Raw genomic sequence first — 25,742 nt, forward strand, 5'->3', positions numbered from 1 at the left:
GTTCCCTTTTCTCCACACCCTCTCCAGCATTTATTGTTTCTAGATTTTTTGATGATGGCCATTCTGACCGGTGTGAGGTGATACCTCATTGTGGTTTTGATTTGCATTTCTCTAATGATTAATGATGTTGAGCATTCTTTCATGTGTCTGTTGGCAATCTGTATATCTTCTTTGGAGAAATGTCTATTTAGGTCTTCTGCCCATTTTTGGATTGGGTTGTTTGTTTTTTTGTTATTGAGCTGCATGAGCTGCTTGTAAATCTTGGAGATTAATCCTTTGTCAGTTGCTTCATTTGCAAATATTTTCTCCCATTCTGAGGGTTGTCTTTTGGTCTTATGGTTTCCTTTGCTGTGCAGAAGCTTTTAAGTTTCATTAGGTCCCATTTGTTTATTTGTGTTTTTATTTCCATTTCTCTAGGAGCTGGGTCCAAAAGGATCTTGCTGTGATTTATGTCATAGAGTGTTCTGCCTATGTTTTCCTCTAAGAGTTTGATAGTGTCTGGCCTTACATTTAGGGCTTTAATCCATTTTGAGTTTATTTTTGTGTATGGTGTTAGGGAGTGTTCTAATTTCATACTTTTACATGTACCTGTCCAGTTTTCCCAGCACCACTTATTGAAGAGGCTGTCTTTTCTCCACTGTATATGCTTGCCTCCTTTATCAAAGATAAGGTGACCATATGTGTGTGGGTTTATCTCTGGGCTTTCTATCCTGTTCCATTGATCTATGTTTCTGTTTTTGTGCCACTACCATACTGTCTTGATTACTGTAGCTTTGTAATATTGTCTGAAGTCAGGGAGCCTGATTCCTCCAGCTCCATTTTTCATTCTCAAGATTGCTTTGGCTATTCTGGGTCTTTTGTGTTTCCATACAAATTGTGAAATATTTTGTTCTAGTTCTGTGAAAAATGCCAGTGGTAGTTTGATACGGATTGCATTGAATCTGTAGATTGCTTTGGGTAGTAGAGTCATTTTTACAATGCTGATTCTTCCATTCCAAGAACATGGTATATCTCTCCATCTATTTGTATCATCTTTAATTTCTTTCATCAGTGTCTTATAATTTTCTGCATACAGGTCTTTTGTCTCCTTAGGTAGGTTTATTCCTAGATATTTTATTCTTTTTGTTGCAATGGTAAACGGGAGTGTTTTCTTAATTTCACTTTCAGATTTTTCATCATTAGCGTATAGGAATGCAAGAGATTTCTGTGCATTAATTTTGTATCCTGCTACTTTACCAAATTCATTGATTAGCTCTAGTAGTTTTCTGGTAGCATCTTTAGGATTCTGTATGTATAGTATCATGTCATCTGCAAACAGTGACAGCTTTACTTCTTCTTTTCCGATTTGGATTCTTTTTATTTCTTTTTCTTCTCTGATTGCTGTGGCTAACACTTCCAAAACTATGTTGAATAATAATGGTGAGAGTGGGCAACCTTGTCTTGTTCCTGATCTTAGTGGAAATGGTTTCAGTTTTTCACCATTGAGGAGAATGTTGGCTGTGGGTTTGTCATATATGGCTTTTATTATGTTGAGGAAAGTTCCCTCTATGCCTACTTTCTGCAGGGCTTTTATCATAAATGGGTGTTGAATTTTGTCGAAAGCTTTCTCTGCGTCTGTTGAGATGATCGTATGGTTTTTCTCCTTCAATTTGTTAATATGGTGTATCACGTTGATTAATTTGCGTATATTGAAGAATCCTTGCATTCCTGGAATAAACCCCACTTGATCATGGTGTATGATCCTTTTAATGTGCTGTTGGATTCTGTTTGCTAGTATTTTGTTGAGGATTTTTGCATCTATGTTCATCAGTGATATTGGCCTGTAGTTTTCTTTCTTTGTGACATCTTTGTCTGGTTTTGGTATCAGGGTCATGGTGGCCTTGTAGAATGAGTTGGAGAGTGTTCCTTCCACTGCAATATTTTGGAAGAGTTTAAGAAGGATAGGTGTTAGCTCTTCTCTAAATGTTTGATAGAATTTGCCTGTGAAGCCATCTGGTCCTGGGCTTTTGTTTGTTGGAAGATTTTTAATCACAGTTTCAATTTCAGTGCTTGTGATTGGTCTGTTCATATTTTCTATTTCTTCCTGGTTCAGTCTCGGCAGGTTGTGCATTTCTAAGAATCTGTCCATTTCTTCCAGGTTGTCCATTTTATTGGCATAGAGTTGCTTGTAGTAATCTCTCATGATCGTTTGTATTTCTGCAGTGTCAGTTGTTACTTCTCCTTTTTCATTTCTAATTCTATTGATTTGAGTCTTCTCCCTTTTTCTCTTGGTGAGTCTGGCTAATGGTTTATCAATTTTGTTTATCTTGTCAAAGAACCAGCTTTTAGTTTTGTTGATTTTTGCTATTGTCTCCTTCATTTCTTTTTCATTTATTTCTGATCTGATCTTTATGATTTCTTTCCTTCTGCTAGCTTTGGGGTTTTTTTGTTCTTCTTTCTCTAATTGCTTTAGGTGCAAGGTTAGGTTATTTATTCGAGATGTTTCCTGTTTCTTGAGGTAGGCTTGTATTGCTATAAACTTCCCTCTTAGAACTGCTTTTGCTGCATCCCACAGGTTTTGGGTCGTCGTGTCTCCATTGTCATTTGTTTCTAGGTATTTTTTGATTTCCCCTTTGATTTCTTCAGTGATCACTTCGTTATTAAGTAGTGTATTGTGTAGCCTCCATGTGTTTGTATTTTTTACAGATCTTTTCCTGTAATTGATATCTAGTCTCATAGCGTTGTGGTCGGAAAAGATACTTGATACGATTTCAATTTTCTTAAATTTACCAAGGCTTGATTTGTGATCCAAGATATGGTCTATCCTGGAGAATGTTCCATGAGCACTTGAGAAAAATGTGTATTCTGTTGTTTTTGGGTGGAATGTCCTATAAATATCAATTAAGTCCATCTTGTTTAATGTATCATTTAAAGCTTGTGTTTCCTTATTTATTTTCATTTTGGATGATCTGTCCATTGGTGAAAGTGGGGTGTTAAAGTCCCCTACTATGATTGTGTTACTGTCGATTTCCCCTTTTATGGCTGTTAGTATTTGCCTTATGTATTGAGGTGCTCCTATGTTGGGTGCATAAATATTTACAATTGTTATACCTTCCTCTTGGATCGATCCCTTGATCATTATATAGTGTCTTTCTTTGTCTCTTGTAATAGTCTTTATTTTAAAGTCTATTTTGTCTGATATGAGAATTGCTACTCCAGCTTTCTTTTGATTTCCATTTGCATGGAATATCTTTTTCCATCCCCTCACTTTCAGTCTGTATGTGTCCCTAGGTCTGAAGTGGGTCTCTTGTAGACAGCATATATACGGGTCTTGTTTTTGTATCCATTCAGCCAGTCTGTGTCTTTTGGTGGGAGCATTTAATCCATTTACATTTAAGGTAATTATCGATATGTATGTTCCTATTCCCATTTTCTTAAATGTTTTGGGTTTGTTATTGTAGGTGTTTTCCTTCTCTTGTGTTCCTTGCCTAGAGAAGTTCCTTTAGCATTTGTTGTAAAGCTGGTTTGGTGGTGCTGAACTCTCAGCTTTTGCTTGTCTGTAAAGTTTTAATTTCTCCATCAAATCTGAATGAGATCCTTGCTGGATAGAGTAATCTTGGTTGTAGGTTTTTCTCCTTCATCACTTTAAGTATATCCTGCCACTCCCTTCTAGCTTGCAGAGTTTCTGCTGAAAGATCAGATGTTAACCTTATGGGGATTCCCTTGTGTGTTATTTGTTGTTTTTCCCTTGCTGCTTTTAATATGTTTTCTTTATATTTAATTTTTGATAGTTTGATTAATATGTGTCTTGGCGTGTTTCTCCTTGGATTTATCCTGTATGGGACTCTCTGTGCTTCCAGGACTTATTAACTATTTCCTTTTCCATATTAGGGAAGTTTTCAACTATAATCTCTTCAAATATTTTCTCAGTCCCTTTCTTTTTCTATTCTTCTTCTGGGACCCCTATAATTCGAATGTTGGTGCGTTTAATGTTGTCCCAGAGGTCTCTGAGACTGTCCTCAGTTCGTTTCATTCTTTTTTCTTTATTCTGCTCTGCAGTAGTTATTTCCACTATTTTATCTTCCAGGTCACTTACCCGTTCTTCTGCCTCAGTTATTCTGCTATTGATCCCATCTAGAGTATTTTTAATTTCATTTATTGTGTTTTTCATCATTGCTTGGTTCCTCTTTAGTTCTTCTACGTCCTTGTTAAATGTTTCTTGCATTTTGTCTATTCTATTTCCAAGATTTTGGATCATCTTTACTATCATTATTCTGAATACGTTTTCAGGTAGACTGCCTATTTCCTCTTCATTTGTTAGGTCTGGTGTGTTTTGACCCTGCTCCTTCATCTGCTGTGTGTTTTTCTGTCTTCTCATTTTGCTTATCTTACTGTGTTTGGGGTCTCCTTTTCACAGGCTGCAGGTTCGTAGTTCCCGTTGTTTTTGGTATCTGTCCCCAGTGGCTAAGGTTGGTTCAGTGGGTTGTGTGGGCTTCCTGATGGAGGGGACTAGTGCCTGTGTTCTGGTGGATGAGGCTGGATCTTGTCTTTCTGGTGGGCATGTCCACGTCTGGTGGTGTGTTTTGGGGTGTCTGTGGCCTTATTATGATTTTAGGCAGCCTCTCTGCTAATGGATGGGGCTGTGTTCCTGTCTTGCTAGTTGTTTGGCATAGGGTGTCCAGCACTGTAGCTTGCTGGTTGTTGAGAGAAGCTGGGTCTTGATGTTGAGATGGAGATCTCTGAGAGATTTTCGCCGTTTGGTATTACGTGGAGCTGGGAGGTCTCTTGTGGACCAGTGTCCTGAAGTTGGCTCTCCCACCTTGGAGGCACAGCCCTGATGCCTGGCTGGAGCACCAAGAGCCTTTCATCCACATGGCTCAGAATAAAAGGGAGAAAAAATAGAAAGAAAGAAAGAAAGAGGATAAAATAAAATAAAATAAAGCTATTATAATAAAAAATAAGAAAAAATTATTAAGAAAAAAATTTTAATTTTTTAAAATAAATTTTTTAATTTTTTAAAATAAATAAGAAAAAAAATTTTAAATAAAAAATAAGGATAAAATTATTAAGAGAAAATTTATTAAGAAAAAAAATTTTTTAAGTAAAAAAAAAAAACAAAAACGGATGGACTGAACCCTAGGAAAAATGGTGAAAGCAAAGCTATACAGACAAAATCTCACCCAGAAGCATACACATACAGACTCACAAAAAGAGGAAAAGGGGAAAAATTAATATATCCTTCTCCCAAAGTCCACCTCCTGAATTTGGGATGATTCGTTGTCTATTCAGGTATTCAACAGATGCAGGCACATCAAGTTGTTTGTGGAGCTTTAATCCGCTGCTTCTGAGGCTGCTGGGAGAGATTTCTCTTTCTCTTCTTTGTTCGCACAGCTCCCGGGGTTCAGCTTTGGGTTTGGCCCCGCCTCTGCGTGTAGGTCGCCTGAGGGCGTCTGTTCTTCTCTCACACAGGACGGGGTTAAAGGAGCAGCTGATTCGGGGGCTCTGGCTCAGTCAGGCCGGGGAGAGGGAGCTGTACGGAGGAGGCGGGGTGAGCCTGTGGCGTCAGAGGCGTCGTGACGTTGCACCAGCCCGAGGCGCGCCGTGCGTTCTCCTGGGGAAGTTGTCCCCGGATCACGGGAGCCTGGCTGTGGCGGACTGCACCGGCTCCCGGGAGGGGCGGTGTGGAGAGTGACCTGTGCTCGCACACAGGCTTCTTGGTGGCGGCAGCAGCAGCCTTAGCGTCTCATGCCCGTCTCTGGGGTCCGCGCTGATAGTCGCGGCTCGCGCCCGTCTCTGGAGCTCGTTTAGGTGGCGCTCTGAATCCCCTCTCCTCGCGCACCAGGAAACAAAGAGGCAAGAAAAAGTCTCTTGCCTCTTCGGCAGCTGCAGACTTTTTCCCGGACTCCCTCCCGGCTAGCTGTGGTGAGCTAACCCTTTCAGGCTGTGTTCACGCCACCAACCCCAGTCCTCTCCCTGTGATCCGACCGAACCCCGAGCCTCAGCTCCCAGCCCCGCCCGCCCCGGCGGGTGAGCAGACAAGCCTCTCGGGCTGGTGAGTGCTGCTCGGCGCCGAGCCTCTGTGCGGGAATCTCTCCGCTTTGCCCTCCGCACCCCTGTGGCTGCGCTCTCCTCCGTGGCTCTGAAGCTTCCCCCCTCCGCCACCCGCAGTCTCCGCCCGCGAAGGGGCTCCTAGTGCGTGGAAACCCCTCGTCCTTCACGGCTCCCTCCCACTGGTGCAGGTCCTATCCCTATTCTTTTGTCTCTGTTATTTCTTTTTTCTTTTGCCCTACCCAAGTACGTGGGAAGTTTCTTGCCTTTTGGGAGGTCTGACGTCTTCTGCCAGCGTTCAGTGGGTGTTCTGTAGGAGCAGTTCCACGTGTAGATGTATTTCTGCTGTATCTGTGGGAAGGAAGGTGATCTCCGCGTTACTCTTCTGCCATCTTGCCCAGACCCCACAAACTCTCATTTTTAAGATGAATAAAGTCTGAGGATCTAACGTATGACTATAGTCATATGGTGTGACTATAGTTGATAACAGCGTATTGTATAATTGAAATTTGCTAAGAGAGCAGAACGTAAATGTGTTCACCAAGAAAAAAGAAAAAAAAAATTGGAAAAAAAGAAGTCTTCAAATTTAATCATTACTATTTAGTGCAGTAATCATGAAAAAAAAAAAAAAACACGAACTACAGACTTGGAAAATATTTCCAAATACTGTATCCAACAAAGGACTTCTAGTTAGAATATATAAAGGACTTATAAAATTTAATGGTAAGAAAATAAACAACCGAATTTAAAAATGGGCAAAAGGCTTTAACACACATTTCAAGAAAGAGGCAATTAAGCAAATGAAAAGATGTTCAAAAAGATGTTCAATATCATTAGCCTTTAGGGAGATGTAAATTAAAACCACTATGAGATACCACTACATAACTGTCAGAAAGACTAAACCAAAAAATTAAAAAACTGACAATACTAAGTGCTGAAATACATTGGAGCAAATGGAACCCTCATACGTTGCTTTGGGAATGCAAATTGGTATAGCTAGTCTTTAAAACTGTTTGGCAGTTTCTTATAAAGTGAAATGTCTACTTATCAGATGACCTAGCAATCCCACGCCTTGTCATTTAACCAAGAGAAAAACATATTCACACAAAAACCTGTGCCAAAGATCCAGAGCAGTTCTGTTCATAATTGTTGAAAAGTGGAACCAACCCAACTTGTCTTCCAACACGTGGTTGGATAAAGAAGCTGTGGTCCATCCATGCAATGGAAAACTACTCAGCAGTGAGAAGGTGCAAACTGTTGATACATGCAACACTTGAGTGGATCTCAAAGGCATTATGCTGTGTGAAAGAAGCCAGTCTCGAAATGTTATATACTGTAGGATTCCGTTGATAAGATATTCTCAAAAAGACAAAATTATCATGAAAGAAAACCATTCAATGTTTGCCAGGAGTTAGGGGTGAAGAAAGGATACCTTACCCTACAAAGTGACAGCACAGCATTGAAGTGATTGAACTGTTTTACATTCTGATTGTCACCATGGTTACACAAATCTAGATATAACTGAATTTCATTGAATCATACTTCGAAAATGTCAATTTTACTATATGTTAATTTAAATATAAAATAAAAGCTTTACTGAGGAGTATAAAAGAAAATCTGTATTAATGAAATCCATATCATCTTCTTAGATTGACAGACTCAATATAGAAAAATGTCATTTCTTCCTAAATTAGTCCTTACATTTTGTGAAATCCCAATTCCAATGGAAGTGAGGAGAAGAGGACTTGATGAAAATATTTGATAATCCTTTAGTCCATTTGGAAGAAAACACATTTAATAAAAAATATTCAAGAATAGGACAGGCAATTTCGTGTTAGATTTAAGACGTATCATAACATTACAATAATTAAAAGACTGCTTTACTAGTGCCAAAATAAACGTAGAAAAGAATATAAAAATACACAAAATGAAAGTTACACAGGAATTTGGTATATGAAGTAGGTGGCATATCAGTAATGGATACAAATCTGTAATTTTTTAAAAAGAAGAATATTTAGAAGTCAACCTCAACAATAATTTAAAATGAATTCCAAAATGAATAAAATTAAAATCAAAGATGGATACTTGTTTATTTAATATTTATTAAAGTAAGGACGACCTTACTTAGAAAACATCATAAAGGAAAAGTCACAAAGTAAAAGATTGAGAGATTTAAAAACACCTAAAGGGCTTCCCTGGTGGCGCAGTGGTTGAGAGTCTGCCGGCCAATGCAGGGGACACGGGTTCGAGCCCTGGTCTGGGAAGATCCCACGTGCCGCGGAGCAGCTGGGCCCGTGAGCCACAATTACTGAGCCTGCGCGTCTGGAGCCTGTGCTCCGCAACAAGAGAGGCCGCGACAGTGAGAGCCCCGCGCACCGCGATGAAGAGTGGCCCCCGCTCGCCGCAACTAGAGAAAGCCCTCGCACAGAAACGAAGACCCAACACAGCCAAAAATAAATAAATTTAAAAAAATAAAAACACCTAAAAAATCAAAAACACTATAAACAAAAAGGAAATGAGAAAGGATAAACCAGAATATTTACTACATAAAAGAAAAGGTATAAATAAATTAATATAAAGGAAATACTTAAAACCTAAGAAAAGAGGCATCTCAGTAGAAAATAATAGACAAAAATGCGTAACCAGGTAATGTCTTTAAAAATAGCATTTCTAATAAATGAGAAAATGCTCACTAGCTTAAAACATAAGTATTAAAATATTTAAAAATCATTTCCATATGTTTGTTGGAATTAATTATGCAATATCATAATACACAGTATAAATGAATGCATTAGAAGACATATATTTTAATATACTTAAATAGAACTGAGATATCTAAAATAACATATTCAAATTCAAAGATAAAGTTTAAAAATCTTTACAGAAGTCCAGTTTGCAATATGATTCAAAAACCTTTAAAATATACACACCTTCCTTTATACGTCAAGGGAATAATTAAACATGAATGAAAATGTTTAACTTTGGAAACAACCTAAGTATCCAATAATAAGGGATTCACTAAACACTTTATGGTGATTCATATAATGCGTTACTGCACAGTCGTTTAAAATGAAGTCGATGTGCATTTAAGGTCAGGAATTTCCTGTTCCTCAGTGCAGAAAAGCAGTTCAGAATGGTTTACATACAAAACGATCTCATTTCACAAATGTTATAAAGAATTGCATAGAATAGTCTGGATGGATATACTTCAAATACTACATCCGTGTGTAGAAGAATTTTGGGCTTCTCTGAATTTTCTCATTTTTCTACAATGTGCAATTTGTGCAATTTTGTGCAATTCTTTTTAACTTGTGCAATTTGTAAATTTTTAAAAATTTTAATTAAAAAAAAAAAAGTCCTTTTGGAAAGCAGCTATTTTTCTCCATGATCTCACCCTGCAGCCTATGGTGTTTTGTTTCCTTGAGCCGATAGGAGAGAGATTCCTTCCTGCTCCATCACAGAGATGTAGTGACAGCACATCTGTGACATCTCTGCCATAGGAGAACCACCTGGTCCCTGTGAATTGCTTCCTTTCGAAAGCCCAGTTCCCGGAGGCCCTCAGGCATGTTTGGAGCCAAAGCCTTGTCTGTCTGCCTTCCACTTCTCTGTGATTTCTTCTCCAAGCCCTGGTACGTCCTCTTCTGATCCGCCCTTAACAGGTCCCTGGACAAAACTACTCACGGAAACCCCACATCCCATGCATCTAAACATTTCAAAAGTGATAAATCAAGCTAATAAACTGTTAAACATGATATATTCTATTCTTCTATTTTGACAAATATTCCTTCGTAACAACAAAACAGAAAAAATGTGCTTAAATCTATTGTTTTTATATGTCTGAAAGTTTTGGCAAAATACCAGCGGGAACTCGATTTGCCTGTCATTGCTCCGCCCGGTGTTCTGTGGATGGACCAGTGACGTGTGGTGAGTCATAAAATGGAAACACACACACATCATGAGCAGTTATATCTTCTGCAGGACAATTCATTTCTCCTGCTTAATTTCAGCAAAATACTAAGTATGTTACCGTCAAGATTTTTATAATAATTTTGTTCTGGTGGCAATAATGATCTAAAGCAGGGGTTGGCAAACATTTTCTGAAAAGGTCAAGGTCATAAATATTTTAGAGTTTGCAGGCCATCTGGTCTCTGTCACAACTGCTTGACCTGCTGTCCAAGTTCAGAAACAGCCATAGACAATAAGTAAGCAAACAGGCATGGCTGTGTGTCCATAAAACGTTACTGATAAAAATAGTTGGATTTGACCCATGGGCCACCTGTGTCCCTGTTGGAGGGTTTTCCCCTTCTTGGTGGCACATCTGGCAGCTACACCAATGGTGTGGGTCTAATGGACCCTCACCGGTTGCTCTCCTGAAGTTTGTTTGTCCGTTTGCCTCACTTCACAATGACGCCATAAATTTGGAGGTTTGTTTTGTGTCACCAGAGTGAGATAATTTTGGAAGTTCTGTTAGTGAGGCAGGATGTGGGTCGTTTTCTGTTGTTCAAACCCAGGGACGCTGATGGCAGAGTCCTGATGGCGAACTTTAGAAAGAACATCCCGGCAGGCCGGGGCCCCAGACCCTGCAAATAGCTTCACGTCACTTTTCCTGTTTTAAACTTTAAAGACATATTGATAAGTACCCACTCTGTGTCCAGAACCTAACAACCAACCAACAAACAAAAAAATCAAGGAAACCAAAACAAAAAATGCACCATTGTCAAAATGTAACAAAGAACCTTCTAAAATGGCAGGGTTTTCCTCATCACGCCCTCGGCCTGTCTCTCAGCTGCCTCACCGTCCTTAGATTGTCGATCTCAGGCCAGGAAAGCACGGTTCTTCCCTTATCTGCAGCGGCATGGATGCAAAAACCTGATGATTCCAGGCTGGTGAGAGGGCCCCATCCACAGTGGCACAGAAGCTGATAGCGCAGCTCTCAAACCAGTCGTTTATAAAAACCCGTCAGGAGGCAAGATGCGCCGAGCCGGGGGTGTGCGGGGTCGTGGCTGCAGAGCCGGGAGAGCTGCCCGCCAACCCCGACCCGGGCCCCGCCCACTCTGATGAGGAATTCCACATCCCCTCTGGATTGTCGATCTTAGAACGCGGTTAAAAGTACCAGCTAGGATGAAGGACAATCAATCCTCCCTTTAATTAGGGCTCGTATTTAATGCACCTTTCCTGCCTCAAAAGTACCACGAGGGAATTTCCCCTGCAGGGATGAACTTTATTTTTTAGGGAGTTGAAACTTCAAGGTGGTCAAACCCTGAGCATGCCGTATTTCTAGAACTGGAGAAGAATTCTGTATCATGGAAAGAACAGTGAACCAGGGCTCAGGAGACCAGAGTTAAGCCAAGCCTCGGGTCCATCTGGCTGCATGTCTTTTCAGAACTTCCTGCCTCTGTGAAACCACGGGGCTGCGTCGTGGGCTTCTGAGACCCTCCCAGTTCTCAGCGATGCTGCCCCACATTACTGCCCAGTACACGGGCTTCCTTTTCTCCAGCTCATTCTTTTTTTTTTTTTTAGCTTTTATTTTCTATTGGAGTATAGCTGATTTACAATGTTGGGTTAGTTTCAGGTGTACAGCAAAGTGATTCATATATCTATTCTTTTTTCAAATTCCTTCCCCACATAGGTTATTACAGAGTATCGAGTAGAGTTCCCTGTGCTATACAGTAGGTCCTCGTCGATTATCTATTTTATATATAGTAGTGCATATATGTTCCTCCCAAATTCCTAATTTATCCCCCCACCATGTTTCCCCTTTGGTAACCGTAGGTTTGTTTTCTGTGTCTGTGAGTCTGTTTCTGCTTTGGAAATAAGTTCATTTGTATCATTATTTTTTTAGATTCCACATGTAAGTGATATCATATGGTATTTGTCTTTGTCTGACTTACTTTCTCCAGCTCATTCATTCTTGATCTCTTCTCTCTGTCTCTCTGTAATCAGTCTCTCTCTCTCTCTCATACACACACACACACACACACCTTAAGGGTTTCTAAATATTTTTCAGGCTCTAGATCCTGACCAATTTAATCTCAGTTTATCTGTTTTCTATGGTCATTTTTTATAACTAGATTTCGAAACATTCTTTAAGACATTTCTATTCTAACTGAATTTAGATGTCCCCTCCGTTCCTTGAACACGCGAGCTTTTCATTTTGCTCTATCTGTTGTTCAGTTGAAATGAAATCTCAAGGTTGCACTTTTCTCAAGCTTGCCTAGATGCCAAGTGTTTGGAATCATTGCATATCTGAAGATGGTATTTGGATACTACTTTCAATGACATAAAACTGAGCTCAGTCTAAAGGTCTCCTTCTCTTTCATCTTTATACGCTCTGGGCCCTTATTACTGAAGTCAGGGCCAAGCTCCCCCCCCCACCCCCACCTTCATCCGTCACAGCCTAGTTATTTTGCTCTTTTATTTGCCTTTCTGTGTGAACACCTATGAAATGCTTTCTTTATCCTCAAATTCTAAAACATTTTGCTAATACATTTCAGAGTGTAGGTCTCTACCAGGGCCAGAGCTAGGGTGAGGCATCGGTAGCACACAGGGTGCAGAAGTTGAGGAGATGCTTCCTCTCTGGGTAGTGCAGTGTTGAACTCTTCGCATCTGGGTAGAATAATAATTGTCCCTTTCTAGCTTGATGCATAAAGAACATCCGACATCCAGAGGCAGACCCACTGTGGACAAGTGGCAAGTTCCTATCTTTTTCTAGGTGCTTTCTTAGGCTCTGATTTTCTTATAGATTCTGCCATTATTATTAGCGGGTCTGTGAATTTTAGTTTTTAAGGGTGTTAGGGCTTTCCTTCTGGATATTCTTTGATATTTTGTTAGGACTTTGGGAGAAGCTCATCCGTTCCCAAGAGCCAGACACTATTTTAAAACAGTTTGGGACACTGTAAACAAGGTTAGAAATGATATTTTATATCTTACGAATACATGAGTTTCCCAGTGAAGTAAACTTAGAAGGAGAAAATCAGAGGGTGAAGCGATGAGCCTTGTAAGTTACTGGTCTATTTTTATACTTCCTAAGAGCCCACGAATGAGAAAAATTGTGGAATTGCTTGGGAAACTCTGAGGTCCCACACAAACATCAAGGATTCTTGCTTGAATTTATGATCCCAGATAACCCTTGCCCCTTCCCTTTCAGGGCTGCCCTTCTTTCTGACCTGAGAGATGTGTTTCCTGCCCTTTCATGGGTTACCCCAAATTATCAACCAAGAATTCTTGACTTTTCTCTTCTCCTCTCAGTGCCAAGGAACATTGTGTTGCTTTCTTGAAATAAGCTTGTTTCCTTTGTCATTAAGCCTGGGGTGGGTGAGAACCATGCCTTTCTGTCTCTTTACTTGACTGTTCAGAGGTTTAGAAGGAACCTGCCATCAAGGGCACTGGGAAACGTACCAGCCTTTAAGTCTGATGCTTGAATATCTTGACGACAGTTTGCTTATTAGATCTGCACATCCAGATTCGGTCAGTGTGGGAGCTGGTTCAAAAACAATACGTCTTCCTCTCCCACAGAAGCCAACTCAAAAAACAATGAAAGGGAGTTTTCTTTCCAGCCTCAAAAGGCACGTTTCGGGCGGGGGGGGGGGGTCCCACATAACAACAGCAGGAAAAGAAATATCGATGTGGCTGGGCCTTGGCCCCAGGGACGCAGGCCTGACAGCGCTGGAGTTTGCTTTGCTTCCTCTGCTCCAGGCTCACGCCACCAGGGCCCCTGGGAACCACCTTCACGCCGTGGCCGTGAAAAGAGCATGTTTCCCCTCGAATTTTCTGCTTTTGCTGGAGGCTTCCAAAAACAGACACATGGTTCTCTTTGGTTGCAGAGACTTAAAAAAAAAAACAACTGTATGTGTACACGGGCCAGATTTATTTATTTCTCAAGGTAAATTACCTTTGCCTTACCACTCAGGTCCTTCTCTTACAGAAGAAAGCCTTTGAAAAACATGTTATGTCTATTACCTGTTTGCAAGATTCCAATGATTTATACTCTGGGATGAATAGGGAAGTAGTGCATTTAACATTCCTATGTTTTGACAGAATGTCAAAGATGGCTACACCATCCACCCAGACTCTTACTGATGTTGCCTGGGTGTCTGGGACGGTGGAAGGAGCGTGCGCTTTAGAGCAGAATAGACCTGGCTTTTCATTCTGTCCCTTTCACTCATTGCTGTGTGTCTTTGGGCAACTCACGTTACCTCTCTGAGTCTATTATCTCATCTGAGAAATTATGCCAATAATTCTAGCTTTTTGCTGTTGTGAGACACAGGAAAGAATACATCAGATCTTGGCCTATGGTAAACACTTAGTAAGTGCTCATTTGCTTCTGTCTTCATCATGTTCTTCCTAAGACACTTGGATTGAAATCTTGTCTGCTCTGTATGTGTTATTGGTAACAGTGCCCTATCTGGGAACCTCACCTTCTAGCAGTGACATCTTGTTTTGATGTTTTGGGCACAGAGGACGCATGGGACAGAGATGGGTCTCCTTCATCCCTGCCCTCTTAAAGGCAGTGAGAGCACTCAGCTGGTGGATTTGCTGGTCTTTCTGGTAGCTCCAGGCATGAGGGACACGCCAGTACAGCCTTCGTCTGAACCAGCCTGAGCACTTTCCCTAGGCATCTGTTATGGGAGCCGCGTTCTTTCCGACCTCATTGATTTTGAAATCAGTTCTGTTGATGCAGAACTGCCCTGCTTAATGATTTACACACATCTTTTTTATTTGATTGGTGGAGTCACACTTCAGAACAGAGCAGCAAGTGTGAGGCTGTGCAGAACTTTGAATCTGACAAGTTACTAAGGAGTGAAAGCCCTGAGTCTGCATGGGACCTGAGAGGTGGGACGGCCTTCGAGACGTGGAGGACGGTGGTCTTATTTTGCTTATGAAGAAACCAAGGCCCAGAGAAGTTAAGTGACCTGCTCAAGATCACACAGCTTTTAACATCAGAATCAAGACTGAATCCACATTTCTCTTCCCAGTTTTGAGTTTCCCATAAAACTGTGGTTTCTTCATGGAAATATGTGATCCATCTGAGCCATATTTTGGGATAAAGCCAATCATGTGTTGTCTTTTTTGTCTCCATTAGAATTCTTAGGCAGAAATCTTAACTTAAAAAATTAGCCTTGGGCTTCCCTGGTGGCACAGTGGTTAAGAATCTACCTGCCAGTGCAGGGGACACGGGTTCGAGCCCTGGTCCAGGAAGATGCCACATGCTGTGGAGCAACTAAGCCCGTGCGCCACAACTACTGAGCCTGCACTCTAGAGCCCACGAACCACAACTACTGAGCCTGTGCTCTAGAGCCCGCGAGCCACAACTACTGAGCCTGCGTGCCACAACTACTGAAGTCCGCACGCCTAGAGCCCGTGCTCCACAAGAGAAGCCACCACAATGAGAAGCCCATGCACCGCAATGAAGAGTAGCCCCCGCTCGCCACAACTAGAGAAAGCCTGCGCGCAGCAAGACCCAACACAGCCAAAAATTAAAATAAATAAATAAATAAATGTATTAAAAAAATTAGCCTCAACTCTACTGAAGGAGAAACTTACACTTTTTCCCCCTTTTTTAAGAGGAAGGGGGCCCTACTTCTTTCTTGAAAAGAACTGTTTTGGGGGTTTCTTAAAGTAAAATTTCTATAATTTTCAACCTGTAAAAAACTTTGGGATCTTCTTTGAAAACGTGTTCCGTCCATAAGTCAGCTGTGCGGCCTCCTCCATTCTCCCATCAACGTTCCTCTCGTTCTCACCACCTTTTTCTCTCTATCAGCCCCTAACCCAGGTCTTCAGCTCCTCAAGCCTGGATTACACCGGAGGAGCCTTGCAGAATATCTAACTACCTGCACGAGTTTCCTGATCCGTCCTGACTTGTGCTCTGAGTCAGATTTAATCTATCACTGACACTGATCACACACTCACCTGTTCAGTCTAATTTCATACAGTTCCCCTGTTTCAAACAAATTTCTTCATCTGTGTTCAATTCAGAGTCTGGGCCTTTCAGGCTCTTCACAGCTACCCTCTGGGTGAGTTTCACACGTCCTTGGGTTCTCCATCCGTCCAACTGGCTCCATCCAAGTCACCTCTGGCATACCCTTTTCCCATCCCTCTTGTCTGCTGACTTCCTCTCATCCGATGCAACAGAAATAACCTGGCCGTAGGCACTGGGAGGACCTCCGTCACCTTCCATATACTGACTGGGGGAACTTGCACCTGCAGCTTTCCCTCCCTGAATTTCAGCTTCTTCATCAGAAAAATTGGGGAGCATAATGCCTATCTTAAGGGAGAAAACCATTGATAAAATGTTTTGCAAGCGTAACATATTCTTCAGATACCTCTGCTTGTGTCCACACCTTAGAGACACATCTTCCATGATAACGTGAGCCCAGTAGGGCTTTTAGCGCCGGGAGAATCTCGTTTGGGGCAGAGGCCAGGCAGCTCCTGTTCTGATACTTACCTGGGGTGTGGGGCAAGAGGTCACTAAGAGGACCACTGGTTCCTAGAAATGGGAGCTCAATTCCTTTCCCTTTATGACCTAAACTTCCACAAACTGGAGATGGAGCTGGTTTAGCAAATGCCCTTGTTTGAAATCCATGTGTTCCTTGGAGAATTATGGAAAATTGGTCCATTTATTTTTTTATAAGTGCCATAAACTTTTTATTGAAGTATAGCACCGTTCAGAAAAGGACACAGATCCTGGCATACAACTCAGTGACTTTTCACAAGGTGGATACACTTGTGAAACCAGCACCCAGGTCCTGCACTGGGATATTCCTGAGTTTCCAGAAGCCCCCTGTGGCCCCTTTTGGTCACTAAGCACCCCCCTCCACAAAGGCAACGGCTGTCCTGACATCTAACACTACAGGTGGGTTTTGCCCGTTTTTGAACTTTTTATAGGAGAAACCATCTGGTATATACATTTTTGTGACTGGCTGTGTATGTGAACATTTTGTTGACGAGAAGATGCTCTTCTAGGTTTCCTTCCAAAAGTTTTACTATTTGACCATATTCACCTGTATATCTGCAAGCCATCTGGAGTTGATTTTTGTATATGGTAAGAGGAGACGTCCAGATTTATTTTTCTATATGAACACCTAATTGACCAAACACCATTTATTGAAAATACAAGGGGGAAGGGTAATTTTTTAGGTGGAAGCACCTATAGAGAGGGGGCCAGTGGCAGTTCCGGTGGGAGGGTGGGATAGGATGACAACAGGAGGGCAGGGGAAACGGCCCCAATGGATACGAAGGGCGAGACGTATGCGGTGGCTTCCTTGTTTATACGTTCTCCAATGTGTTGTATGCACGGAGACTGGGCTGTGGAGTGCCATCGGGGGCTGCCTCTGGGTGGCGCCCCTGGCCGCGGAGGTGGGGCTGGTGCGCGCGGGGCCGGGGTGTTCCCAAAATGGGGCCCGGCTGCTCAAAACCCAGTCCAGGAGCAAGTCGTGGAAAGGAAAGGTTGCGTTACTTCGGAGGCCGGCAACCGGCGGGCGGGGCAGAGGCTGACTCCCCCAGCCCACAACTGGGGGCAAGAGCTTTTATAGGCGGAGGGACGGTGGTCTGACCAGCGTCTTCTTGATTGCTGCAGGTACAGTTAATCTTCAGTTCCAGGGTCGGCTTGTCCCCATTTCCTTGAGGCCGGTTCTCAGAGTCGTGGCAGCTCATGTCATGGCTACAGCCTGGTCGTCATGTAGTTAACGTCTTCTACCTGCTGGGGTTTCAGTGTCCACAGCTCCCAGGATACGGCTCAGAATACTACCTATAGCCCTTGGGAAGGTCCTTGACTTTGCTTACTGACTAAACTGTTATTATTTTGTTCTGTTTGACCACTTTTCTCTGCTTCTGCATTTTCTCACGTTTCTGATTAAACTTATTCTTTGGCTAAAGTTTTTCCATGGGCAAAAGGCAGGCTGAGGACATGGGGGGGAAGGACCATAGGTTCCTGCTCCGTTTCAAGGGCAGTGGCATTTTGTCCCAAGGGAGGCCTTGCCTCTGGGACTGTCAGTGGCCTATCAGCGCTGCGGTGGGGGGGACCCTGTGGGTCATCTTGCTACCCCACCATCAACTACTCACTTGATTTAGGGTTTGAGTAGAAAAGAAGCTATTTGGCTGGTCTATCATGCTCCTACTTGGCCTTAACCTTTCCCCAGCAGTGGACAGACAACTGCTCAAATAACTCGAGGCCCACGGAGACCCAGCCCCGTGGGACTGATCAGACCCCAAATGAATTCCCCGGGACACTGAGGTGACACAGTGTCAGGAATCAGATGGCAGTGGTACCAAACAGCGTCCCTCTTGGCACAAGTGCATCACACACACACACCCATAGACACACAAGCACGCACACACACACATACACACACATATACACACACATACACACACACACACACACGGGAGGAGACGGGTGCCCCTGAGAAGCCAAGCTCACCTCTCCCACCAGAACCAGCCAGCCGCTGTCCTTGCAGAGAATTCGCTTTGTCAGCTCACAACTCGCATGTCAGCCTCCTCACCATCTGAGCATCCTCAGCAGGAGGCCTCAAGCGAGCAGGTGTGTGGACGGCCCAGGAACACGCCCGGGGGTCTCTGATCTCCTCTGGACCCGAGTCATCCGGACAGAATGGGGTTCTCCCGACTGCTGGGAATTCTGTACACCAGGCGTCACTTTCTTAAGAGCAGTGCTTGGGGGTGTTCCTTGTAGAAATTGTCGTGCTGACACTTTGTTACAATCCAGATTTCCCAAGCTCTTGGCTTGATTTTTCTGGCGAGATTGGAAAGGTTATGAGTTGCGCGTGGTCACCCCTCTGGCAGTTAAAAAATCAGAAGCACTATAAACAAAAAGGTAAACAAAAAGGAAATGAGAAATGACACAGGCCACGAACATTTCTGATCTCAGCTCCATAAAATTTGATCATGATTATATTCCCCTTTGGTCCTGCAAGAGGAAAGCAAGGCCACCATCTTCTTCAGGTACCTCATGCTAGTGTTTAATTACCTACAGAGCCAAAAAGACTCACTTATCTAATTCAAGTCTATCGATGCAATTTGAAGTCTTTGCCCTCTGGGTGAGTTCTCTTTTTAATAAATCAGGGTAAAATAGACATAACATAATATTTACCATCTTAACCATTCTTATGTGTCCAGGTCAACAGCGGTAAGTACATTTACGGTGCTGAGTAATCACTCTCCAGAACTCTTTTCATCTCGAAAAACTAAAACTCTGTCCCCATCAAATACGAACTCCTCATCCCCCCACCCCCAGGCCCTGGCGATCACTATCTTACTTTCTGTCTCTGTGAATTCGACTCCTCTAGGGACCTCATACAAGTGGAATCACAGAGTATGTGTCCTTCTGTGTCTGGCTTATTTCACTCAGCATAAAGTCCTCAAGGTTCATCCACGTTGCAGCAGGTGTCAGAATTCTGTTCCTTTTTAAAGGCTGAATAATATTCCACTGCATGGATAGATCACATTTCGCCTGCCCATTCAGCCCTCTATGGATATTTGTGTTGCTTCTACTTTTTGGCTATGGTGAATTCTCCTTTTGTTCTTTGGGGACAAAGAACAAATGTGTGGGACACACCTGGTAATAATCGTTCATTTGCTTGCAAAACCCCTTCTTCTCCTTGTCATCTTCAGGAGAAAACAAATAAGCGTCTCTAATTTTTCTTTATTATTCTAGTTTCTACCCATTTCTCCTCCCCCATACTTACTATAAATGTCTCCAAATTCTTTTCACTATGGAGAAGTGAATGGAATAGCCAATACTGTCTGCCTGAAAATTAAGGCGTCCTAGGACCTCCCCTTCCCATCGTTCAATGGAATTTCTCACCCTCCGCCCCAGCTTGTCCTGTCTTTAGACAAACCTCAAATGTCTTCTCATTGCGTACACCTTTCCGCTCCCCTCGCGTGCCTGGTGTTTCTGCAAAGCTCTCCTTGTACTGGGACGGCTCTTTGATTGCCCATCCCAGGCCGAGCCCTGCACAGAGCAGAGTCACAGTACATGCCTCACTCTGGTAAGAAAGGAAGATTTCTAAGTTTGCCTAAACACCTCGAAATACGATATTCCAAAGTACACGTACATTTTGTTTTATGTGATAGAGGAGCTCTTTTCTGAACATTAAAATTCAAATTGCAATAAGAAAATGAATGTAGAATTTAAAAGGGAGATTGCTATTTAAAGAAGTCTGTTGTGAATCCTTTTACCAGACAACTGTGCTCTACAATGTAAGCCTCATTGAGGATTTATTTACACTTGCACGTCTTTGTTTTTGAAGAAAGTAGATTGCAGAGAGTTCATAGTTAACCCCGACTCCCCATCCCAATGGGGATGCTAAACCCGTCAGCTTTCCTCGTCCTGTAGATGACAGTAATTAATGTGTTTTTCCTCTGAAATCCTATTTTAGCTGTTTCCTCTTCCAACTCCTCCTATTTTGGAGAGCTCTTTTTCCTACCCTATTGAGATAATTTAAAGTATGGTTTCGTTTTTCAGAGATATTGGTAACATTTCCTCTGGGACGGCACATTCTGCAGCTTTAATCTCTGCTGAAAGGCTACTGCGGGTCTGCGCTTTGCCCCAGGGCCGGAGGGCAGGAAAGCTGAGATTACCAGCCAGTAGCTCCCACGTGAAGCATGTTATCTCTGTCTCGTACTGGCCGAAATATGAGGTCGAGTGGTTAAAAGTCAGAGATGACAGGGACGGAGACAAGAATGCTGACTTCTTAAAAATCACCAAATACTCCTTCTTATAGTTTCAGTGATGCTGGACGTTTGCTTTTACAGCCCAAAACTTTGTCACACCTTTCAGCCAATTTTCTTCACTGAGATAGTCAAACAGTTTCTGGATAGATCTCCTGGCTCATCTTATAAAAGTGTAACTAAGCTTCCAAAGTAGGTTGGTCTAGCCCATTTCTCAGTTCCATGAAGGGAATATATATATATATATAGTGCATATGTATATGTATATACAGTGGTGAAATCTGTGAATTCATGTCACGCAGTGGCTCCAGCATTGCGTCGGCAGTAAAGACAGTCTGTGTCTCCCTTGTGTCAACACTGACCTCCCTGGTCTTCGCTTTATCCTACCCAGACCTTCAGGAATTTTTAAGAAATGGGGAATGGGCACACATTAAAAGTTCTTTTGAAAAAGGAATTGCAGATTTTTAAAACAACAAAGAAAAAAGCAACAGAAATGAGATGTCTAATTATCATTTCCCCCTCCAAAAAAAAAGTAAAGATAACCTGACTGAAATATCAAAGAAGGCAAAAGTGTGAGAAAACCTGTGTCATTAAACTAACACAGCATCAGTGGCTTATGGCCACAACTGTTGAGGAATCTGTGCCGGGTTAATGCAGATGGGCACCAGATTGTTTATGAACCAGTTGATATGCTGTCTGAGATAAACTTCAAAGTAATTCATTTAGAAAAATATTAATTGCCAAAATTGACACAAGATGAGGCAGAGTATTACAAAAAACAATAACCACAGAAGAAACCGAAAAGATACTTGAAGATTCTAATCCCTTTCTTAACCTCTACCCCAAAAGTACCAGTAGTAGGTGGCTTTGTAGGTGACCCATCAAATTTTGAAGGAATAGAAAATTATTTTGCTATTGAAACTTCTCTAGGATATATAAAAATATGAAACATTTCTCAACTCATTTTATCTGTGGAATAATTCATGTTCTCACAATTGATTAAGCTGTTGATCAAAAGAAAAACTAAGGAACATCTCATTAATGAATATGGATGAGAAATCCAAAGCAAAATAATGATGAATCAAGTCTAGGACTATATTGAAAGAATAATATACCATGATCAAATAGGGTTTATTCCAGGAATAAAAGTGGATCTAATATTAGGTTATTTATCAGTTTGGATCAGTGGATCAAAGGACAAAATACATTTTGTCATTGCAATAAATCTCCCAAATACATTTATCTAATATTGATTTGAACAATGTCTATTTCTTATAAAACTTGGAATTAGAAAGACGGTGCCTTAAAATTAGAATATATATATATATATATATATATATATATATGTATTTCACATATATAATAAATAGCGGCTTTAATGGCAGTACACTTTTGGAAGAATAAATAGGTTTTATCTCTCCTGCTTACACTTTTGGACTGGCTTCGAGACCCATCACTTCTCAGCAGGAACACATGCTTGAACTAGGTAGCAATCTCTGCTCCATCAAGACTCCAACAGGATTTTTTTTTTTCCACATGACAAAGTGATTCTAACATTCATCTGGAAGAATAAACAGACAAGAATCATTAAGAACGTTTTGAACAACAGAGTCAGAATTTACTTTGATGTACATGAAAATATACCATAATGTGATAATTGGGCCAATGGAAAGAGGAACCAAGATATTTAGACTACTGGAAGGATGGCATTTCAAATTATTAGATAAAAGATGGATTATTTCATGTCTTGTTTGTTACAGGAAAATTCAGGAATTATAAAGAGAAGTATTTTGTGTACTATGCAATGGTATTATGTTGACTGTAATTGCTTTGTTTGAAAACTACAGAAAGGGCTCAGGGTATTTTAACACCATCCCATAGTCATATAATTGTGTTTATTACACTATCCTAATTCACCTAAAGAATTTGATCAAGGTTATTTTCTTACAGCCTTGTGGGTTGATAATTATAAAAAATAAAAATTACACAGCGCTTATTCTATGCCAGGCACTTTTCTAAGCTGTTGAGGTATATTAATACGTTTAGTCATCACAACAACCGTAGGAGATCGGTAGTAGTATTATTTCCCATTAAGTGCATCCACGAGGAACCAGGGGTGCACAGCCTTGCGTCCGTGCGACTTCTCGGCGATCACGGTCACACGTGTATTAAGTGGAGCGGTCGGTACCTCACCTCAGGCTCCGGGTCTGTAAGACCCTCCCTCTCCCGGGAAGGAGCTCGCGGTGGCAATCCGGGGAAGGCGCTCAGTCTTCAGGCTCTAACGTGCCTTTCTGCTCCGCCCAGGGACCTGATGCCGAGGACCCTGGAGGGGCAGATCACCATGGAGAAGACGCCCAGCTACTTCGTGACGCGCGAGGCGCCCGCGCGCATCTCGGCCATGTCCAAGGACACGAAGCTCCTGGTGGTGGTGCGGGACCCGGTGACCAGGGCCGTCTCGGACTACACGCAGACGCTGTCCAAGCGGCCCGACATCCCCAGCTTCGAGAGCCTGGCCTTCAGGAACCGGACGGCGGGCCTCGTGGACCGGGCGTGGAGCGCCATCCAGATCGGCCTGTACGCCGACCACCTGGAGCGCTGGCTGCGCCACTTCCCCGCCCGCCAGCTGCTCTTCGTGAGCGGCGAGCGGCTGGTGCGCGACCCGGCCGGCGAGCTGGGCCGCGTGCAGGACTTCCTGGGCCTCAAGCGCATCATCTCCGACAAGCACTTCTACTTCAACCAGACCAAGGGCTTCCCCTGCCTCAAGAAGGCCGAGGGCAGCGGCCGCCCTCACTGCCTGGGCAAGACCAAGGGCAGACCCCACCCCGAGATCGACGGCCAGGTCCTGCGGCGGCTGCGCGACTTCTACCGGCCCTTCAACCGCAAGTTCTACCAGATGACGGGCCACGACTTCGGCTGGGACGGATAACCTTATAATTTAAAAAGAAAAAATATCAGAAGATAATATATTTTTTTACCAATCGGTAGAGAAGAGGCAGTTTAATATTTGCGCTGCTATGTTTCAGTATTTTTTTTCCATGAATGTTAAAGAGATTGTTCTCGCCTCCGCCCTCACCGTCATGTACAACTGCACGCGCAAACATTTGGATAAACAAAAAAGGAAACCTGCACGCATCTAAATTCTCTCCATTTTCCATTTCCAGTTCACGTTTTATAGGCACAGTTATGAAATATGAGCATCAGTTGCCATTAAAACTTTTAAGAAAATCCTGAGGGTATAGCTTGTGCTTTTTTTAACAAAGCCCGGATAAGATTGATGTCTACCCTTATGTTTTTCTCCCTTTAATTTTTCTCCTGTGCCACTTTTTCTTAACCCCTTTCCCAGTTAGTGATTCTGTATGTTTGCACATCACTTCCCAGTTAACACAGTGCTTTCAAATACAGTATCTTTCTTGATCCTAATACTCAGATGTGATATAATAACATAAGACATGGAGATTATTACCCCCGTTTTACAGATAAGGAAACTGAGGAGTCTCAGGGAGGTTAAGTGATGTGTCCTAAGGCCAGATGGTGGACTCTGGACAAAACCTCATCTTCCACTTGTTCCCTATTTTGTGCCACTTTTTCCAGTGAGAATGGGAAAGGCACAGACATCATTTAGAAATGGTTAGCTAGTTTGGGGACCAACAGAGAGGGTTTCCTGTTGCTTTCTAAGTTCTAGGCTGGCCTCTATGGCACTCAGACACCTTACACAGTTGTACTCAAGGAAACCACTCTGTCTTGGACACAACATCTTTTAAGAGCCAATCTTGGGTTGTTAAAGCACCCTGAGACATGGAAATCTCGACTCAATTGAAGTTGAGAGAAATTATTGGATTCTTGTATGGAGAACAAGATGGCCAGTCACACTAGGAGCAGGACAAGGTGTGGTAGGAGAAGAATTTACCTATTCTTGTTTTGACTGTGTTTTCCTTTTTTTCTTAAAGAAAAACCCACTTCAGTAAGAGCTTACAAATATGAATCTCATTTTATAAACCTCTTTTTTAACAAAGGAAATCTGCCTCTCTTTGTAATATCTTATTTCTAAACTTGCAGCTAGTACTAAAAAAAAAGGTCAATCAACGTCTCATTTACAAGGCCCCAATTTTTCATGGGTGGAGGGAGGGCTGTCACTTTGTCACTTTATTTTTCCCCATTTCCTCTTTGTACCAGTTATAACCTAATATTCGTTAATATTTGGAAAATACTCAGAAATGCAGATATGGGTAAAGTGGTGATTTTTCCTCTTCTCCCATCTGTTTCTGCCTGTTCCCCATTTAAATAGCTCAAATAAATCAATAGCTTATTAAGAGTATTCCTTTCCTCTCTGAGTGGGCATTAACAAGATTAGCATTAATGGGAATTAAATTGGTTTAGAGAAGAGCACATATGCACAAACTATATAAAACATTCATAATTGGTCTGTCAGCAACATTTTTATTACAGGTGTAAACCCAAGAGGAAAATGTTTCCAATCTCATGGAAATTTTCCATATCTGCTAAAATGTAAAGGACCAGACACTCCAGTATTCTAAAACAATATTCTTCTCCAGTGTTGTCAATTAAAAGAAACTAAAGTTGTTTTTTAAAATATGCAGTTTCATTGTGCATTTGACATAGATGCTGCATCGGGTGAAGTAAATATTTCTTGAGAAGTCTAACACGGGAGTGAAATGAAGGAAAAAAATTTAAGTTTCTAGATATTCTATCGTTGCTCTGAATCTCTGGATTGATTTATTAATTCTCTTTTACGGGGCTTAAGTAAACCCCCAATCCAGGTCCCCTTTCCCAGCCGATATCCTTCCCTTCTACGCCCTCAATTTCCCGATGCTACAGCCTGTTTTTTTGTTCTACTTCAATCATCACCACCAGCAACAAGAAACGCATTTTAAACTCTTTTCGTTTTATCTCTTAACTCATGTTTGCGCTTTTGATTCTCTAATAAGCATGTGCTGGACCTTCTGCGAAGGTGGCTTGCACAAGGACACAAGTGCATCTAACAACTGTATTCAGCAACCTTCATCTTTTTG

General features: G+C 42.1%; 1 protein-coding gene across 1 annotated transcript in view; it reads left to right on the forward strand.

Annotated features, from left to right (window-relative positions):
• Window positions 1-25,022, forward strand: part of HS3ST3A1 (heparan sulfate-glucosamine 3-sulfotransferase 3A1) — a 90,916-nt gene extending 65,894 nt beyond the window's left edge. The window contains exon 2 of the mRNA XM_061175698.1: window positions 23,017-25,022. Coding sequence (XP_061031681.1) covers window positions 23,017-23,638 — 622 coding nt within the window. The 3' untranslated portion in view covers window positions 23,639-25,022. The remainder of the gene's footprint in view (window positions 1-23,016) is intronic.
• The last annotated feature ends 720 nt before the right edge of the window (window positions 25,023-25,742 follow it).

This window comes from Eubalaena glacialis, chromosome 19 (assembly GCF_028564815.1).
Source record: "Eubalaena glacialis isolate mEubGla1 chromosome 19, mEubGla1.1.hap2.+ XY, whole genome shotgun sequence".
In the NCBI taxonomy this organism is placed as follows: Eukaryota; Metazoa; Chordata; class Mammalia; order Artiodactyla; family Balaenidae; genus Eubalaena; species Eubalaena glacialis.